Consider the following 19,576-nt stretch of genomic DNA (forward strand, 5'->3'; position numbering starts at 1 on the left):
CGACGTAACCTACGTAAGTGGCCGACATCGTCGCTGGCATTTATGCTTGTGCGATGCGTCGTGTGGTCGTGTGCTGGTGTTTTACATGCGGTGCTAGCCGATAGAAACAAATAAAGTGCTGGGACTTTTTTCCCTCCTGGGTCCTTGCTCTTTGTTGTGATCAGTTTTTTTTTTTTTTTTTTCCTGGTGCAAGCATGTTTGTGTCCCTAGTTTTTTCCACTACTTTGTTGATTCCTTCATGTCCAGTCCAGTAGTTTCAGAAATCTCCCTCCAGGAAGTTGCTGACATTCAAAATGCACAGGAGGAATCAGCGGTGCTGAACAAGCCAATCACAGCCAATCATGGCTGCGTCGACCTGACATGTGCATGTCAGATTACATCATAGGTTACGGCGTAGGGCTCAAAAGGGGTTTCTGGTTACGGCGTAGATTTCCCTCATAAATCCCCAGTAATGTGCAATACATTTATAAAACATAATTAACTTAGGGGAAAGCATAGACTTTACTATGAATGGTCATGACACATGACAAGAAAAGCAACATATGATTGTGCTTTATTTAATTTGTGAGAACTCATATAGTTATTTCACACAAATTCTTTTTTTTAAAATACACAAATATATCAGTGGTCATGGTCGTGTATTCAGTTTGTTTTTCCCTGTTATGCTTAAATTAAATATAGACTAATATCACAGTATTGAAACACAAAGACGATCTATTTCTGGGTATCAGCTCGTCAAGTTGTAAAAACTTTGATCTTTGAGAAGAGCTGAAAGCACCAACATGTGAAGTCATTGTCGCACCATTCATGTTAGACCAAAGGTGCTAGTGTAGAAGATCTTATTCCAAGGCACTTTCCTTCTTCTTAAGTTACTGTTAAAAACTACTAGTTTCTACAAGAACTGGATATGCATTAAGGCTCACAATATACCTAAATACAAATGCAGTGCTCACAGATACATGCGTTTCCTCATTAAACAAGGTAGAAAAGTGCAATGTCAAGCGCTAGGGAGTATAGAAAAATATAGATATGTTTTAGACAAGTAACTGATACTGAACCGAGCATTTGTTCTTGTTTGCTCCAAAGGTTTTGGTAAGCTAATCATGGGTGAATAAACAGCAGTTACAGCTGGATAAGTAGTGTTCATTTTCATGTCTGTCTTTCTTAAAATAGCAGGACTCCCAACATGAACACAAAAACTCCTTCGGGTGGGACGCATGCGCTAGAAAGCATTGTGTGGCAGTGGCGAGTCTATGGCTCAGAGGGAGACTGAGCCTCCTCCAGGCTCGTCAGCAGATCTGTGTATGCAGATGAGTTTATAAAGCGGGGGTACGAGTCTCTCTGCATCAGCGTGTAGATCTGCTGCTGAGCGTCGTCGAAGGTGCGCGAGGTCGGCTCCAGCATATTGCGGTTTATCACCTCTCGAACGCGTGAATCCAAGCTGACCTGGAGGGCGCGGGGAGATAGAAGAGCGAGGGTCTATTAAACAAGAAACATGAAACAATCACAAATGTCAAGCGCATCCTAGTGTTCAATAGGATGGATGATGGATGAGAAAAATGCAGATATAAGAACACCAAACAGCTTCCACATGAGGATTTTTTAAATCTGCATAACAGCTTTTCCCAAGGATTCAGAAAAATACTGACTGTTGCTCTCATAAATACCCATATCCACATAACAAAACACACTTGCTATACATTCACTGGTCACATTATTAGGTACTACTTGTTAACATAAATATCTAGTGACTTTGAACGTGGCATGGTTGTTGGTGCCAGATGGGCTGGTCTGGGTATTTCTGAAACTCGTTACAAGGAAGGTATGCAAAAAAGTATCTCTCAGTGCACAGCATGTTGAACCCTGAAGCAGATGAGCCACAGCAGCAGAAGACCACACCAGGTGCCACTCCTGACAGCTAAGAACAGGAAACTGAGGCTACACTTTGCACACGGTCACAAATTCGAAAACAGAAGACTGAAAAAATGTCTGTTCTGATGAGTCTCGATTTCTGCCATCTGTTTCATTCACATGGTTGGGTCAGAACTCATCATAAATGACATGAAAGCATGAACCCATCCTGCCTTGTATGAATGGTTCAGGCTGCTGGTGGTGGTGTAATTTAAATGCCACAGCTGTTGCTGACCATGTTCTGATGGCTGCTTCCAGCAGGAAAAAGAACACCATGTCACAAAGCTCAAATAATGTGAAACTGGTTTCTTGAATATGACAGTTGAGTTTACTGTACTAAATGGCCTCCACAGTCACCAGATCTCAATCCAACAGAGCAGCTTTGAGATGTGGTGGAACTGGAGATTCGGATCATGGATGTGCAGCCAACAAATCTGCAGCAACTATGTGATGCTGTCATGTCAACATGAACCAAAATCTCAGAGGAATGTTTCCGGCACCTTGTTGAATCTATGCCATGAGAAATTACAGCAGCTCTGAAGGCAAATGGGGGTCAAATCTGGTACTGTTATTTTCAGGAGTGGTATACTTTGACACCCCTACTTAAATCACTATAAGCAACCAATTTGGGAGTTTTGGCAAAGCTGACCTAAAAACACAAAGAAGCAGCATAAAAGCTAGGCACAAAACAGCAAAAGCCATCTGCAGGTATCAAAATTTGAACTGTAGCAAAATATATGTGATAATACTATAAGCATCATGAAACTAGGATAAATAAACTGAGCTGATCATTTTTTCACACAAAAATTATTCATGCATGCACCACTGATCCTGCTGTCATTTAGAATAATAGCCAAAGATCAGCATCTAGTTTTTGCTTTGTTGCAATGAGTTCAATATAAGACCAATAAATACTCATAGCTGTGTGATTTATATGAAGCTAGAACCACATGAATTTACAGTTAATCTGAGTGTACTCTTTAGTTTTGGATTGTTGGTGCGACAGTGTGAAGAAATTCACTGTAATCTAAGAAATTATAAGTTGAACTTTTTACTTTTTCTCACATTGCATATAATTAAGTTTTGCTTGTAAACTATAGTTTTCATGATCGGTTAATCTGAAGCTTATAAAAAAATATCTTTCATCCTCGTAAAGCCTGAGATAAAATCTTTAAAATTGCTCATTTTTGTCTGATAAACAGTCTATAAGAATGATAATTTATTATAACATATTAGAAAATAGCAGCAGGTTCGGAGCTTTAAGAACACAAAACCGGACAGCAAATTTATAATAGTCATGATTTTCTGATAAACTAAGCTCTTATTTTTCTAAGTGTTTTTTACCCACATGGTGCGTTCTCACCCTTGCTGTCTCACCTCTTTAGGGGAGAGGATCGAGATGAAGTCCTCATAGATTTGACGGACTTTCTCCTCCACCACAGTCTTGTTTGTCTCCTTTTTGAGCTCCTCGCAGGCGAGCCAGAACATCATGTTCTCCTCGCTGAACTCTGTTCTCAGGAACTGCCTGAAGCAGCTTCGCCCAGCTGCACTTTTCATCACCTTTTCAAATGACGTTGCCCAGGAGCGAGCGTCTTCCAGAGTAGGCTTCGGGCTGAAAAATAAAAGAATAATGGATGTAGTGGTACTCAATTACTGAATTTCCACAGCAATGTCAAAGATTCTGTATCGCTGAACTGTTTCTTGGAGTGGAGGGGGTCACATTACCTTTCTTCACAATTCGTGGTTTTCTCCGTCCTGCTCTCAAACGTGGATCTTTGTATTGTTTCATCTTCGTTTCTAACAGTCAAACTGGAAGACAAATAACAGGGAGAGCTTCTATGCTTTGATCAAAAATGTCATTTGGCACCTGGTTTTTCATTTTTCCACCCTGCAACTGGAGCTAGACCTTCAAAAAGCATATAAGAATGTTTCTAAACAGCCATATTGTGCAATGTTTGTTGCATTACATCTGCAAAACAGGGCTGTGGACATACAATCAGATCTAATGGAATCCTTAGCCATACAGTGTGCTGACCTTGCCATCAAAATTAAAAGTAATGCACTCGTTCCTCAGTTGCCGATGTGCATGGCAACTTTTCTATTTGTTCTTGCAGCCAATGTCAGACCATTTGGCACACTTAACAATTTAGAGCCAGAAAAAAAGGGGTTCTAGTGAGGAAATAATGGCTGACTGTGAGGAAACTGCTCGTAATTTGATTGTGGGTGAACCAACTAGCCGTAAGGCATGCATTTTGGAAATGTGTTACATGGTGATGGTCAGAAGTAAAGCTACTGAGGCAGGCTAGGAGCAAGAAGCAACCTCTGGAGCTGAAAAAGGAAGCCAAAAACTGCATTTCCGCTAGTGGCCACTTGAGACTGGCTCTATAATCAAGTCAGTCCCCATAGACTCCCATGTTAAAATGCCCAAATTCAGAGCATGAAAAAATATGTTTATACCTTGGTACAAAAATTATTTTGGTTTCTATGGAGTTAACCCCTTCATAAGAACACTGTGTGTGTGTGTGTGTGTGTGTGTGTGTGTGTGGGGGGGGGGGGGGGGGGGGGGGTCTTTGTATTAGCTCATTTATCTGGATACTGGAATTAGCAGCATGGCTGCGCTAATTCACAGGTGTCCTGACACATACACCTGTAGCTGATTAGTGTACGTCTCTATTCTGTTAAATGGAGTCAATGAACTGGATTGTGTTTATAGTTTTGGAACATTTTAATGGATTATTTGACTAATATCATGGCTTGATGTGAGATACAGCCATCCAAGAGGGTTGTAGTGCAGTTTTGCAGAGTGAAATTGTTAGTCTGTCTTCTTTGGATCAGCTGGCTCGACAAAACCTAAAAACCAAGTTGACGATAATGGGTATCATGACAATAGTTATCAATTTTTTTCTGTAAAGCCAGGCTCTGGTCCACGCTCTGTGCATGCTCACATAAATATGAGCATTTTGCAGGTAATGTGACTCCACATGAAATGATCCCTGTGAGTACCGCCTACTCCAATCACAGACATATCAGATGATGATGATGATAAAAATGGTTATGATTAAAAATCTATAAAGAACAACAACAACAACAACAAAAAAAAAATACAAAAAACAGTAAATGTAACACTAAGGCAAAAGATGAATGCTTTAGAAAATTGTTAATCTGGTGATTTAGAGCACAAAACAGTAAAATAAACATTTGAATTCAAGTTATTTTATTGCTGAGTGCACTCTCAGTGCTGCTTGCTTATTTCCAAAGTGACGGCTGCAACATCCTGAAAATATAGATGCATAATCAAACAATAATCAAAACTAGGAAAAACCCAAAAACTCAAAACACTGGCTCCAAGATCCAGGGACCATGACATTCCTTCTGACTCCCAAAAACTGACCATGGTGGTGGCCAATATGCTAAAAAACAGATTCACAAAATACAGAATCCAAAAGCAATGTGATGGCTGCCATGTCCATATTTCTATAGTGTATGTTCAGGAGAAGTGTTATCTGTGGGAGAATATAACTTCTTTGGATGTGGCCTTATAACTTTGCTGACCTTTTACATACACAGGGCTAGTGAAATACCCAAAATGCATTATGTGGACCTTAAAAAGAAAAAGCAGCAAAGAATCAAAAACTTGAGATAACACTGGTCTAATATTATACAGTCTAACCTCAAGATTTCCCTACAATTAAACTAAGGGGCCAATACCAAACAGTACACAAAATTATATGGGTAAGAATATAGTATATATACCATATAGTGCAAACTGAGATAATATCAAAACCCAGAAATAATTTTTTAATAAGTTTCATTACATACAAACTGTAGTCTAAAAGTCAATTGCAAAGATTGATTTCCTACATTGTGGTGTAGCAGGAGCACTACATATTCTATACGTAGTTTCTTCCCCATTTGAAATGAGAGCACACTTACAGCCGATTTACTCTGATCCACTGGGAATCTTTGCGTAAATAGTATAGTGTATCAACTGTCCAGCTCATCCTGTGGGTCTCACCTGTGCGGAATTAAACTGTTCCCTCTGCCTGAAGTAGCAGCTGGCTGTAGACTAATTGGTTCAGGTGAGAGTCCATTGTGAGCCATCCCATCTGGGAATGTTTGAAGCCGTGCAACAATTAAATTGAAGTCATACAGATATAGAGTAAAAAGGTATTACTCATCCCCACCGGAGTGAATTATCATGGTCATGTTCTGTACACAACATGTTGGCTGTCCTCAGAGGAAGCAAAAGCAAATGGTTGATAATTCCAAAACAGGTTAAAACCCCTGAGGCCTCCGTCCAACCAGAGCCGGCCTGGGTCACGGGACCGCTGAGTTTCTGTTTTTCTGGAATGGTGTGTAGGCAGTGGTGATGGTGAATAAGTGGGAGGATGGAGTCAAAAGGGAGGTGCATCTGTTTTTGAACTGCTACTACAACACGCATCTAATTTTATTCCAGCCTAATGCGGAAACTATTAGATTTTTATTTGATTTAACGTTTTCTGGTTTCTGTTTCATGTCCCTGCAAATTAAGAGCATAGTTTGGACAACGCAAGACATTTGGAGACATAAACTTTTGCTCTGGGAACTTGTAATGACCATTTTCTTCATGATTTGCTGATAATCTGTGGCAGAGGTTCTCAAGCTTTTGGGATCAGAGCCCACTTAAAGACGCCAAACTACTCCTAACACATACACGTTCACTACTATTTATACTCTTGCCATCAGCACTATTTGCATTCTAAAACTTTTCAAGCTAAATACTCCAAGCATGTCATGTGATGGCTCACAATCATATAAGAGTTTACAAAGCTTCAAAGGTAAAAAAAAAAGAAAAAAAAAAAGCTTGTATTATTGGCAGTTGACATTCCTTTTCTATACAGAAGAATATCGTCTGATTTTGATCCACTGTGCAATACTGGAAAGCATCTGACTGGCAACAGCTTAATTTTTCACCATGACAATGATCCCAAACACACCAATGCAGTAAAAGCATATCTGGATAGAAATACACACAATGGGAGACCATCAGTGATGGATTGGCCTCCCAAGAGCCCGGGCCTCAACATTATTGAAGCAGTGCAGGATCATCTTGACAGAGAATGGAAGAAATGGCAAAAAATGGCAGCCAACATCCAAAGAAGGCTTTCAAGAAGCATGGAGAACTATTCCTGAAGACTACTTAAATTACTACTTAAATTAGAAAGCTGCCTCAGAGAGTTCAGACTGTGTTAAAGAATAAAGGTACTCATACCAAATATTGACTTTCAAGCTTGTTAGAATTGCACAGAATTCTTTTATGCTTGCACATGTTTCAATAAATAATTGCACCTAATTCCCATTTCCTAGCAAAATATAAAGAAACAAGAGGTCTCTCAGGACTTTTTGCACAGTACTGTAAACAGCTTCCATCTGTAGATATACACTTTTAATTATTACAACACTATGTTGTAATTGATAGCAAATTATCATGTAGACCCCTGGGCTATGGGTTGTAGACCCCTAGGGATCCCTGGACCCCACTTTGAGAACCCCACAGCTCTATAGGGAAATGACGGGTCACAAAAACATTTGATTAAAGTGATGGTGAGTCCACTCACTTGGCAATCAGTAAAGTCAGTGTTATATCAGTAAACTTTTCAGTTTAATCTAGCATAAATGATAAAAAATACTATTATAGTCTGTGTGATCTATGTGACAGATTCGTCACCAACTATAAATATAGAGTTAGTGAAGTCCTAAACCTGGATGTTTTTTTTTTTTTTATCAGATGCTTAACATCTGAACCTCTTCCTTCCCTTGTGTCTGTTGGAGGCTATATGTGGTGCATTTTAAAGTCATCATTTCTTTGTCTTTCCTGTTTACCAGCAAAACATGACGTATTTTTATTTATTTTTAACATCTACTTTATTTCCTGTGTATATTTCTTTGGTTTTAAAAGAACTATGCTGTTAGTCTAATTGCTCCAGTCACTAAGCACTTACTGTATTCACACATCATGCATTACTGAAGATGAGCTTGCATTCTGCTTTAGATTTCCAGTTGGATGTTTTCTTTTTTGTACTTGCTTTAGAGCAGTTAATTTGTTTCCACTCAGCAAATGTATCTTTGCTGCAGATAATATACTACACTGTATGTTCTGGCTGTTTGGAGCCTTCTGAAGATGTTTTGGGAGTAGTGCAATAACAAGTGACCCTAAAATAAAATGCAACCACAGAAAATACAGATAACATGGCAAGCTACAATTAAAAGAGATACTAAACTTGTGTGAATACAAGAGCCCCACCCCTGGGGTCTGGGCTTTTGGCACCCTCCGGCTCCACCGGAGTACGGCTTTGGAAGAGAAGCCACAGATGAACAGAACAGATTTGGAATTATGAGTGAGGAAAGCGGCAATCAAAGCAGCAGCACACTGAGGAGCAATAACAGTATCTTGTGCTCCTATAGCTGAAGGCAACAAGCATCCCTTCCTAACACCACGTAACATCTCGCTCCTTGCACACACATCACACCAAATATCCACTGCTTGCTTTTAGCAAATCCCACAGTCTTATCACCTGATATCACTCAGGCCTGTTGGACACTTGTGAAACCAATGATATTTAAGGAAATGTAATTAATAAGAAGACTTAATAAGCAATGATTATGATGTGTGAAACCTTAATCTTTAATGTATCCTGTGATTAGATGGGCTCATATCCCACCAACCCCCAGCCTTTAATATATGTGCCTTGGACCACATCCTTCCTAGCTCCAGCCCTGCTGTGTGGGATTCAGTGGAGCGTTTCTTCTTACCAGGAACAGCTACAACAGCAGCACCAGCAGAAGCAGCAGGCATTCGAGGCGTTGGTGGGGGTGTTTCCCATTCTGTGGCGTGCTTGGAGGACACTGGCAGCTGCTTCTTGATGAACCTGCATCTGTCTCTTGCGCATCTCCACCCGCTCTGAGCCCATGGACTGAAAGCAGAAGACCACAGTGAGAGAGCTGCGCGGAAAGCAGGGGGAGGGGGGTTACTGGAAGATCATTACCGCATTAAGAGCATCACACGCAAACATCACAGTCCAAGAAATCGCAAGAGATTAGAGATCTGACAGTAGGCGTGCAGCTCTAAGGAGGATCAAGGAAAAAAAAAAAGAGAGAGGATGAAAAATAAATGATAAGGCAATAAAACCTCGGTGAATATCGTCATGAAATCCATGCATGCCAAATTGAAACTACCTGAGGTGAATAAACGTGTCTTGCGGAATGCACGACCACTTCACGATCTGGATGCGAGGGGTAAACTTCTGCACAACGAAACAGTAATCGACATTTTTTTTAAAGATATATGATTGCAAACAGCTCGAGAAGCCAGTGTATTTTTTATTTATTTATTTATTTTTACCACGGGTTTACTGGATTATGCTGAATGTAACAAAACCCAAATGTGATGAGCAACAACCCCCCCTCCTTCCTCTCTCTCCCATCTCCCCTCTCTGTGAGGGATGAGCAGTAATGATAGCGACAAGGCGTTACTCGTGGACCGCAGCAATCGCATCCTCCGGATGATACATGATACAAGAAAAACAGTCTCCCCACAGCAAGCAGCCATTTATAAGAACATAATGAAATGATTTGATCAGAAATGCTGATAATTTCATGTCCACTCAGTTTATTTTTCTCTTTAAAGGTAAAAAGAAGCACACCCACTAATATTTACGTTCGATTAATGACCGATGGTTTCCTTTTTAGCACAGATCACAGTGTGCACGAATTGCCCAAAATGAATTAGAATATTCCTGGTTGCTGGAACATCCAGATAAGGATGCTCCAGCCTCACTGGACCCTGAAATTACCCGCCTTATTTTCCAAAAAAAAAAAAGAAAAAGGAGAGAGAGAAAAAAAGAAGATTCACAAAGACTAGTGCTTCCAGTCCTTTTAAAAAGGCTCACACTGTTAAAACACACACACATATATACATAAAAATGTGTACTCACTGTGTCACCATGAATGCCAGAATACAGGTGATTTTTGGCTCGATCACATCCGTCTGCCTCGGCTTGACACAAACCAGTTGGTTCTCTCTACGCGCATGCGTTTCCTGCAAGTGTGAAAAGATTTTTCTGCGTCCGTGCATTAACTGCCAGAACACAATGTGCGCTGCCTGTTTCAGCAATGGCTTCTTCTTGACAGATGGGGCAGGAAGTCTATTGCATGGCACAGAAAATAAAGAGATTCTTGTAAATTATTATTGATGCTTTTAGAAAAAAGCAGCCGCTGATGATATATAGTCAATAAACTTTCTGCAACTGGGACCATTTCTGTTGAATTAAATGATCACGAAATGTTAAATAGTCTCAACTTAATGATTCAGCTAAGCCTCATTAGCTATCATTCATAATCTGTTTTGAACTATAGAAATGCATAAATTCTTCAAGGTTCGTTTTTGGCTTCTGTAACTGCCACGCTGTGAGTGGTGGTAGATATTAAGACGTCGTGGACGTCACGACCCCGACTAATTTAATCAAACATCTGGAAGACCCGTGTGCTTAGTGTGGTCAGTATCACTTGAATCCACCAGAGGGCAGTGGTGTTCTATTTAAAAATGCCAGTGTTTGACATGAGACCCCAATGAGGGCAAGTCAGGAAAACTACAATTTGATTAAGTGACTGTTAAGCAAACAGAATCTGAATAATAAAAATCAACCCCTTCACATCTTTAGTCACAGCCAGGATTTTGGGTCAGTTTTTAGCTCTGTCAGTATACTTTATTATATTTTTGTACATGCTTCATTTAACCACTCAGTTATTTGTCTGGTCAGAATATGCAGTAGGCTGTTCTGCTGGAAATTCATATATAGTCAAGTTTAGTGTTGCAGTTAAGACAATGTGCTTGAGTATTTTTGATTAATGCTACTTTTTGTACTTCGGTGTACTTCACTACATGTATCTGATAGCTGTAGTCCAGTTAGATCATTACACATACTAGCCGCAAAAAAGGAAATACATGAAAAAATTAGAGCTGAATATAGAATATCTCAAATCATATTTACAGTGCTGTGAAAAGTATTTGCCCCCTCCCTGATTCTTTTTTCTTTATTGCATATTTGTCACACATATTTCAGATCATCACACAAATTTTAATACTAGACAAAGATAATCCGAGTAAATAAAAAAATGCAGTTTTAAAATGTTGATTTTATTTATTAAGGAAAAAAGTTATCCAAACCTACCTGGCCCTGTGTGAAAAAGTAATTGCCCCCTAAATGTAATAACTGGTTGTTCCACCCTTGGCAGCAAGAACTACAGTCAGTTGTTTGTGATAACTGGTGATGAGTCTTTCACATCGCTGTGGAGGAACTCTGGCTCACTCTTCTTTGCAGAATTATTTTAATTCATCCACATTGGATGGTTTTCCAGTATGAACGGCCTGTTTAAGGTCATAGCAAAGCATTTCACTAGGATTTGGGTCCAGATTTTGACCAGGCTACTCCAAAATCTTTTTCTTTTTTTTTCTTTTGAGCCATTCAGAGGCGGACTTGCTGATGTGTTTAAGATCATTGTTTTACTGCATAACTCAAGTGCTCTTGAGCTTCAGGGCATGAACTTCAGGACTTTCTGGTAGAGAGCAGAATTCATGGTTCCATCAATGTTGTCCAAGGGGTGAAACAGCAAAGCAGCCCCAGACGGTATTATGTTCTTGTTATGAAATGCTGTGTTAGTTTTATACCAGATAAAAGTGATTCATGTTGATCTGGCAACCAGAGACCATAGAAAATGAATATTTGGCAACTTCAAGTGACTATAGGTGAAATGACGCCAAGTGACGCAGAGTTGACGGGACATGTGATAAATTTTCAGGCGAGTGACTGAAGTGACTACCAATGAGAGTGAAGAGTACTGCTGATTGACATGACCTGCAAGTAAATAGATCAGAGGGTCAACTAGGCAACCAGAGCCTGGAATGTCCGCGAGCGATCATCTGGCAGCTCAAAAGCCATGAAGATGAGCAAATCACTTCCAGTGTGTACATGACTTTAAAAATGGCCTTGTGACCTTTTTTCACACAGGGTCAGGTAGGTTTGGATAGTTTTTTTCCCCTTAATGAATGAAATCATCATTTAAAAACTGCATTTTGTGTTTACTTGTGTTATCTTTGTCTATGTGTGACAAATATGCAAAAAAAAAAAAAAAAAAAGGAAACCGGCGCTATGACCGCCTGAGGCTGGGGTTGCTTGCATGCAGGTGAATGTGTTAACCATCATATCATGGACCTAAAAGTTCATGTATAAATACAAATTTCAGAGATAGCTTTTGCTGTCACATTTATCTTCACATGATGGCTCTCTGGAGGGGCATGAGCTTCCAGTTGGGGACCACTGGGTTAAATTATCTAACTGTATAGTTAAAATCAGCTCCAGCTCCAACAGCAATGAAATACTTTGCAATTTATACTTTATTTACTTTTTTAATTTTATTAATTTTATTTACTTTTTTGTAAGTGAAGGTTCTGAATGACTCTTTCAACACTGGGATTCTGTTGTCTTTGATTTATTCACTGGCAGACATTAAATACAGAGTCCAAGAAGACTTTCAAAATAAGCCTTAAATAACAGTTTGAGTCATAAAAAGCAGATTGCCAGAGGTAATACATGGAAGGCAGTTTTTATGTCTACAATTTTACTTTTTGAAGTTGTGGACACCAATTTAAAGGATTAAATCTATTCCAGAGGCTGTTTTAGACAGCAGCCTTTCATGCTGTATTACACTGAAGTGTTTCATAATCTTACCAGAAGAGAATATTTCACTGCAGCAGAGTCACATTCAGCAGCAACCTCACAGGATAAAATAATGAAACCAAACCAGAAGGGCCCCCTCAAAAATCTCCAGTTTCTCGAATGCATACTTGAGGATGGCTCCAAAAATCCAAAAGTGACTCAATTTCGATGGATTCCCATAGAACTGTAGATCAGAAACAAGCATATTTATGGCCTGGCACAAGTAAGCACAACTGTATAGTCTCGACACAGGAAGCTGTAGCTGGCAACTGTTTCCTAGGCCTCACCTCAGGTAATTCAGTTCACTAAAACTAATTGAACTTATGATTGTGAGAGACCTTTTTGGAGCATTGTAATACAGTTACACCAGTTGTTTTCAGTCCCATCGCTGCAGGTATAAAAAAATCAGGCAGCTAGCCATGCAGTCTGCCTTTACAAACATTTGTGAAACAATGGGTTGCTCTAAATAGCTCACTGAATTTGAGCATGGAGCTGCAATCGGATGCTACCAGTGCAACAAGTAAGTTTGTGAAATTTCTACCTTCTTAGCTATTCAGTTGTAAGTGGTGTGATTGCAAAGTGGAAGAGTTTAGGAACCACAGCAACTCGGTCACAAAGTGGAAGACCACGTAAGCATTGCCTTCACTCTGTTGACTCAATAACTGCAGCGTTCCAAACATCAGCACAAAAACTGTGCACTGCGAGCTTCATGGCGTGGGTTTCCATGGCCGAGCAACTCCTGTAGCTGTAATGTGCAGATGGCCCAGTACTGCTGTCCATATAGTGTGTCTGGCAAATAATATAGCTTGCTCTTCAGGTAATTTGAAGCCTGTGAACCAGTTTTAGTGAGTGGAATTTTATAATTTTATTTGTACATTACACTAATTAGTTGTGTCTGTGCATCTAGGGATGCAGCCTGCTAACCAAGCTTGTGAGCATTACCTGATTATTTAACGGTATAACCTAAATATGATCATCCAAATATGATCCCTTATGTCACCCAGAAAGCAAAACAAAACAAAAAAACAAAACGAATGCAAAAGACAATATGGCAACAGCCAAAATGCTAACTTGGGTGACCTTACGGTGGCTGCAGTCTGTGCGTCACATATGTTATCTTCCATACACACATAGGGGAGGAAATCTAATTACACTGAATATATTATGTTTTTTTCATTGTGTAGATTATGCACTACTGCTGACATGGCAAATGCAACAGTAGAAATATGCTATCTGGTGATTGGAGCAGAGGAGGAATGCCCATGCCTTTCCTTTTTGTATGTGTGATGCAGCTATAAAACATGTTCAATACACAAAGGTCTCTCCTTCTAAAGTTTGCAATAAATCAAACATCTTCTAGCTGTAGTAATCTTTAAGAGGAATAGCCTCTTTAATGGATCCTGCTCTCCGGTGAGATAACTGTTACTGTGATCTATAGCTGGAACATACAGTTAGAAGCACATCTGTGAATCTTTTAATCTTATCACATGGATGTAAGCACCTATAACCTGCCAGCCAATCGGGCTCTCCAATATTGGCATCATTTTCAATTCAGTATGGTGTCAGTTTCAAAGCTTGTAGCCCTGTACAAAATCATCCAGCCTTACAAAAGACATTCAGTAAATCATCCACCCAGCTGTCTGTCGGGGTAGGTTGTAGCAGAGTGGAACGCACAGAATGTACAGCTACACTCACTCTGGTTTATTATGTCTCTCATTTTACCAGTCTATAGCTCGAGTCATTAAAAGTCATTATTCCTGCTTTGTCAGTGAGTGAAAATCTTTCAATGAGTTGAGGCTCAAAAGTAATTGTTTTTCACTCATTTTTTGCTCAGTAATTTAAACATACTGCGAGCTCCTTGCCAGAGTTTATCGCAGAGCCACAGAAGTTTCCACTATAATGACTCCACTTCCCTTTTTATTATCAGCTCTGCAGCTTGACTGGCCATGTTGGACTATTGCATATCCGAGTGAGTGGGAGCCAGAAATATCCCGAAGGCCCCTGCAGGGTACTGCTGCACTGTATTCTTTTTTGGAGGGTGAGGATTTACCTGAATGTGTCCTCGAGTGAATCACAGCCACACAGCTGACAAATGTGGCTTAATCCTGGGACTTTGACTAAAAGTAGAAATGCTGAAGCAGAGTACTTAGTAACACGTGAAAGCCTTTCTCCTATATTATGAGATGTAATTACTAATGGATTATTGCATATATAACTTTAATGTTGCAGTGGCTAAGCTGAGCAAATTTAATTTACTTTACTGTGCGTGAATTTTCCCTCTGGGATCATGAATGTCCCATCTTAATCTATAATAAAAATGCATTTAATCTTTTCGGCAGCATGGATGTGTGATAGTTAACACTGTTTCCCCACATCAAGGAGGTCCTGGGTTTGAATCCACCAGCCAGCTGGGACCTTTGTGTGTAGTTTGCACATTCTCCAATTCCCACGTGGGCTTCCTCCGGGTGTTCCAGCCTCCTTCCACAGTCCAAAGGCATGCATGTTAGGTTAGTTAGTGATTCTAAATTGGCCATGGGTGTGAATGTCGGTTTCTGTGTTACTTCCAAGACAGGCTGCTGACCTGTCCAGGGTGTACTCCAACTTTCAGAGACATAAGAGACATAATTTTTCCAGCGTGTCCTGGGTCTGCCCCAGGGCCTCCTCCCGGTAAGACATGACCGGAACACCTCACCCAAGAGGAAACCAAGGGGCATCCTAGTCAGATGCTAGAACCACCTCAGCTGGTTCCCTTCAAAGTCATCTCTAAGGGAGAGGCCAAACACCCTTTAGAGGGAATTCTTTTCCTCTACTTGTATCTGCAATCTTGTTCTTTCAGTCACTACCCAGAACTTGTGACCATGGGTGAGGGTGTTAACGTAGGTCGACTGGTAAATTGACAGCTTTGCTTTTATGCTCTCTCTTTACCACAGACCGTTGCAGAGTCCGCATCACTGCAGCCTCATCCCCAATGCGTCTGTGAACCGCCTGCTCCCTTATCCTGTCATTTGTGAGCAAGACCCCAAGACACTTAAACTACTGACCCAGAGCATGCACTCCACCCTTTTTCAGCTGAGGACCATGACTTCAGAGGTACTAATTCTCATACCTGCCACTTTACACTCATCTATGAACTGCTCTATTGTGAGCTGGAAGCAACCACCTGATGAAGCCAACAGAACCACATCATCTGCAAAAAGCAGAGATGAGATTCTGAAGCCACCAAGGTAGGAAGATGGAATCACCAGATGGAGCACCCTCAAGCATTCCACCAAGCAACTCCAAGAAGGCTGGGTACTCTGAACTGGCATTGGACCCATAAGTGCAAACAACAGTCAGGACCTGTTCACTGGCCCAAAGGTGCAGGGAAACGACCCTCTTGTGCACTGGTGAAAAATCCGAAACCAGGTGGATACAAGGATGCCCACCTGAGTTCCGATAAAAATATTTATAGTGGGAGATATTAACATCCATGTGGATGCTGAAAATGACAGCCACAACATTACATTTAATCTATTATTGCTATGGTCCTGGGCCATGTGCCCAATGTTTTGTGTTAAGTCGTGTTTTCGCTGAGTTTTGTTATGTCCTAGTTTATTATGGTTTACATTTTGATTCCTAGTTCCCTTTGTCCCTATGTCTCCCCTGCGTCTGTGTTCTTGTGTCTGTTTTGTCCTTTTGTCACGTCCCTCACCTCCTGTGTTTTCGTATTGAGTTTTATTCCCAGTGATGTCTAGTCTGCATTTCTGTCCCATGTCTGTGTCTCTCTTGTCTGTTTCCCTGTGCTATGGTCTCTGTTTAGTTTTCTCTGTGTGCCAGTCCCCTGTGTCAAGTCTGCATATAGCTTGTTTAGTCACTTCCTGTTTTATTTTGACAGTCTTGTGTTCCCCGTGCTTTGTGTTTAGTTTTGCTTCCCCTGTTATTAGTTTCATTTGCTTCACCTGCTGTGCCCTGCTGTTTCCTCTTGCCCTGATTACCTGATGTGTATTAAAGCCCTCAGTTTTCTTCTGTTCATTGTTGCATCATTGTCGATGATTTCAGTTGAGTGTCTTCCTGTTTCCTTAGTTTTAGTTCTGGCTTCTGTTCCAGCCCAGTTCATTTGCACCTATTTTCCCTTTTTCAATAAGCCTCATTTAAGTTCATTTCACTGTTTCTGAGTCCTGCATTTGGGGTCCGCCTCTTCCTGCCTGCCACCGCAACCATGACATTATTAGACTTAATTGGCCTGTCTCAAAATGTAAACGAGCCCACCCACCTTCAATCACACTCTGAATCTTGCTCTGATATGTGGCATGGAAACTGAACATTTAACAGTATTCCCTGAAAATGTTTTTTTTGTCAGATCATTTCTTAAAAAAAATTACAATGCATCATACAGCAGTGGGGAATAAATTTCATTACAGTAGAAGTCTTTCTGAAAGTGCTGTAATTAAGTTTAAATATATAACTCCTTCAATATTATCTTCTTAAATCCCATGTGCCAACACAATGCAGAGCAGCTACCTAAACTCTACTTCCACAGAGGTCAATTATCTTGTTAACAGTGTTACATCCTCACTGCATATGATTCTGGATACTGTGGCTCCTCTGAACAAGAAAGCCTCAACTCAGAAGTGCTTGACTCCCTGGTCTAACTCACAAACATACAGCTTAAAGCTGATAACCCGTAAGATGGAGAGGAAATGGCATCTCTCTAATTTAGAAGATCTTCATTTAGCCTGGAAAAAGAGTTTGTTGCTCTATGAAAAAGCCCTCCGTAAAGCTAGGATGCCTTACTATTCATCACTGATTGAAGAAAATAAGAACAAGCTCAGGTTTCTTTTCAGCACTGTAGCTAGGCTGACAAAGAGTCAGAGCTTTGTTGAGCTGAATCTTCCTGTAACCTTAACAAGTAATAATTTCTTCACAAATAAAATTTAAACTATTAGAGGAAACAAATCCTGTATCACCATCTCACAGATGTATCTTTATGTACAGCTACTTTCAATACTGCCAATATTTATTTAGACTCGCTGTGATTGATCTTTAACTTCAATAGTTACTTCCTCCAAACCATCCACGAGTCTATTAGACCCCATTCCTACAAGACTGCACCGAAGACACGGCACCTTTATGGGTGACATGACAAACTTGTTAAGTAAGACCAATATTTACTCTCTTTTAGCTCTGCTTTGGTCCCAATCAGTATCCGAGGGAAATACATATAACTTTTTTTTTCCCCAATTAATGCTCCTCTGTGTTTAGCAGCACTGTGAGAGCAGTGAAAGTGAACTAAAACAGTCAGGCTGTGAACCAAACAGCTAAACAAACTCATTATGGAGCTCTGTGAAATAAAATAAATAGATAAATCAATAAAATAAATCTTTGTAACATCATCACTACTGCAGACATGTTTATATATGGCCTGTAAATACTTGCAACTGTTTTAAAATATTGTCATTGCTGCATTATAAATCTGATCTTTAGTGTACAAAATAATCCAATTACTGATCAGTGGAAGTTTTTCTTCCCTCTTGAACTTCAGTGCATTTATAGAACACATTTCCCACTGTCAGAGAACTGCAGCTGGTTTCCGGCAAACTGTTCTTACTGGAGGAAATTGGTTTGCTACAATGTTAACCAGCCACAGGCAACTATCGGGATCAGAAGAACAGAAGGAACAGAAGACCGCCGACTGCATACAGCTTAAAGGAGGGGCGTCATCAGCCGGCAGACACTTTCATTTTGATGAAATGAAAACTTCAGAAGTGGCTTAATTTGTTTTCCCTCCAAGCATTTCATAGATATTTAAAGTTTTGGTTGCTGCTGTCATTTTCTCTGTTGTTGCGGAAAGCAATACCCTGTGACAGATACTCACAATGAACATCCGCTATATGACTCTTTGCAGCAGGGAGGTGGAATCATGATGATGAATATTACCTTTGGAGGGCTTGCAGTAGAGCATTACACTTTTATTTCTTATTCAGGACTTGAATTAAAAATGTATGTTTGCTGACAGCGCAGGCATGCTGATTAATGCTTCCTCCACCTTGCAGATCCCTGTGTGTAAGATGGTGCTATATTTCTCCTGCATCTACGTGATATTATGGCCTTGCTCGGCTTGTTTTGACACGTCTGATGACACCTATAGCACCATGGTGACAAGTGTATGTGACTACTAACACTACACTCAAATGAGATTTATAAACATCTCACATTAAAGCCACGGGTATAAATCTGCTCCTCTGAAAGCTTCCACTCTTCTGTGAAGGCTCTGCAGAAGATTTTGAATTCTTGGCTGCGGGGATTTGCTTCTTTAGCTAGCATTTAAGATGTTGGAACTGATGTTCAGAGATAAGGAACAGCTTACCATCACAGTTAAGACTTAACTTTTTCTTTAAAAAACAAAACAACGCAACCCCCCCCCCCCCCCCCCCCCCCCTCCTCTTCTAGAATTAGTGAACCAGGGTGTCACTGCATTACCACCATCATGCCAAAAATGATAAGAGACCTTTGTTCTTACAGCAAACAATGAAAACCAAGCAAGATGGCAGTCAGATGAATTAATATTGCAGATGTAGAAAATATATACTGACTCCTGTATGATTACCAGTGAACCAACATTTCAGCTTCCAGATCTGTGTTGTTGGAAATGTCTCTTTGTTAAACTGTAATGGTCATAGTGGGACGGTAAAGGGTAGCAGTGTATTGCCACCACCTTAAAAAAAAGTTTCCCTCAGTTTCTCATTATGAATAGAAAAGTCTCCTCCTTTTAAAGTTGAATCAGGGAAACCGCCTTTCTTCTTGTTTTAAGTAGAAATGGTTATCATTTTAACAAGACAGTTTTCTTGCTATACTGTACCGTGCAAGTTATGCACCACAGCGCTGCTCTTTGTACTCCAGAGCCTGAGAAAAATATGACTTCACTTTTTTTA

General features: G+C 40.2%; 1 protein-coding gene across 1 annotated transcript; it reads right to left on the bottom strand.

The window, feature by feature from the left end:
- Nucleotides 1-536: 536 nt before the first annotated feature.
- On the bottom strand, nt 537-10,102 carry LOC115799237 (regulator of G-protein signaling 20-like). The gene is given in 6 exon segments (XM_030756279.1): nt 537-1,446; nt 3,289-3,523; nt 3,637-3,720; nt 8,704-8,864; nt 9,885-9,946; nt 9,949-10,102. Coding segments are annotated over 6 exon segments (813 nt in total). The 5' UTR covers nt 10,025-10,102; the 3' UTR covers nt 537-1,251.
- Between the last annotated feature and the right edge of the window lie 9,474 nt (nt 10,103-19,576).

The sequence above is a fragment of the Archocentrus centrarchus genome, chromosome 20 (genome assembly GCF_007364275.1).
Source record: "Archocentrus centrarchus isolate MPI-CPG fArcCen1 chromosome 20, fArcCen1, whole genome shotgun sequence".
Classification (NCBI taxonomy): Eukaryota; Metazoa; Chordata; class Actinopteri; order Cichliformes; family Cichlidae; genus Archocentrus; species Archocentrus centrarchus.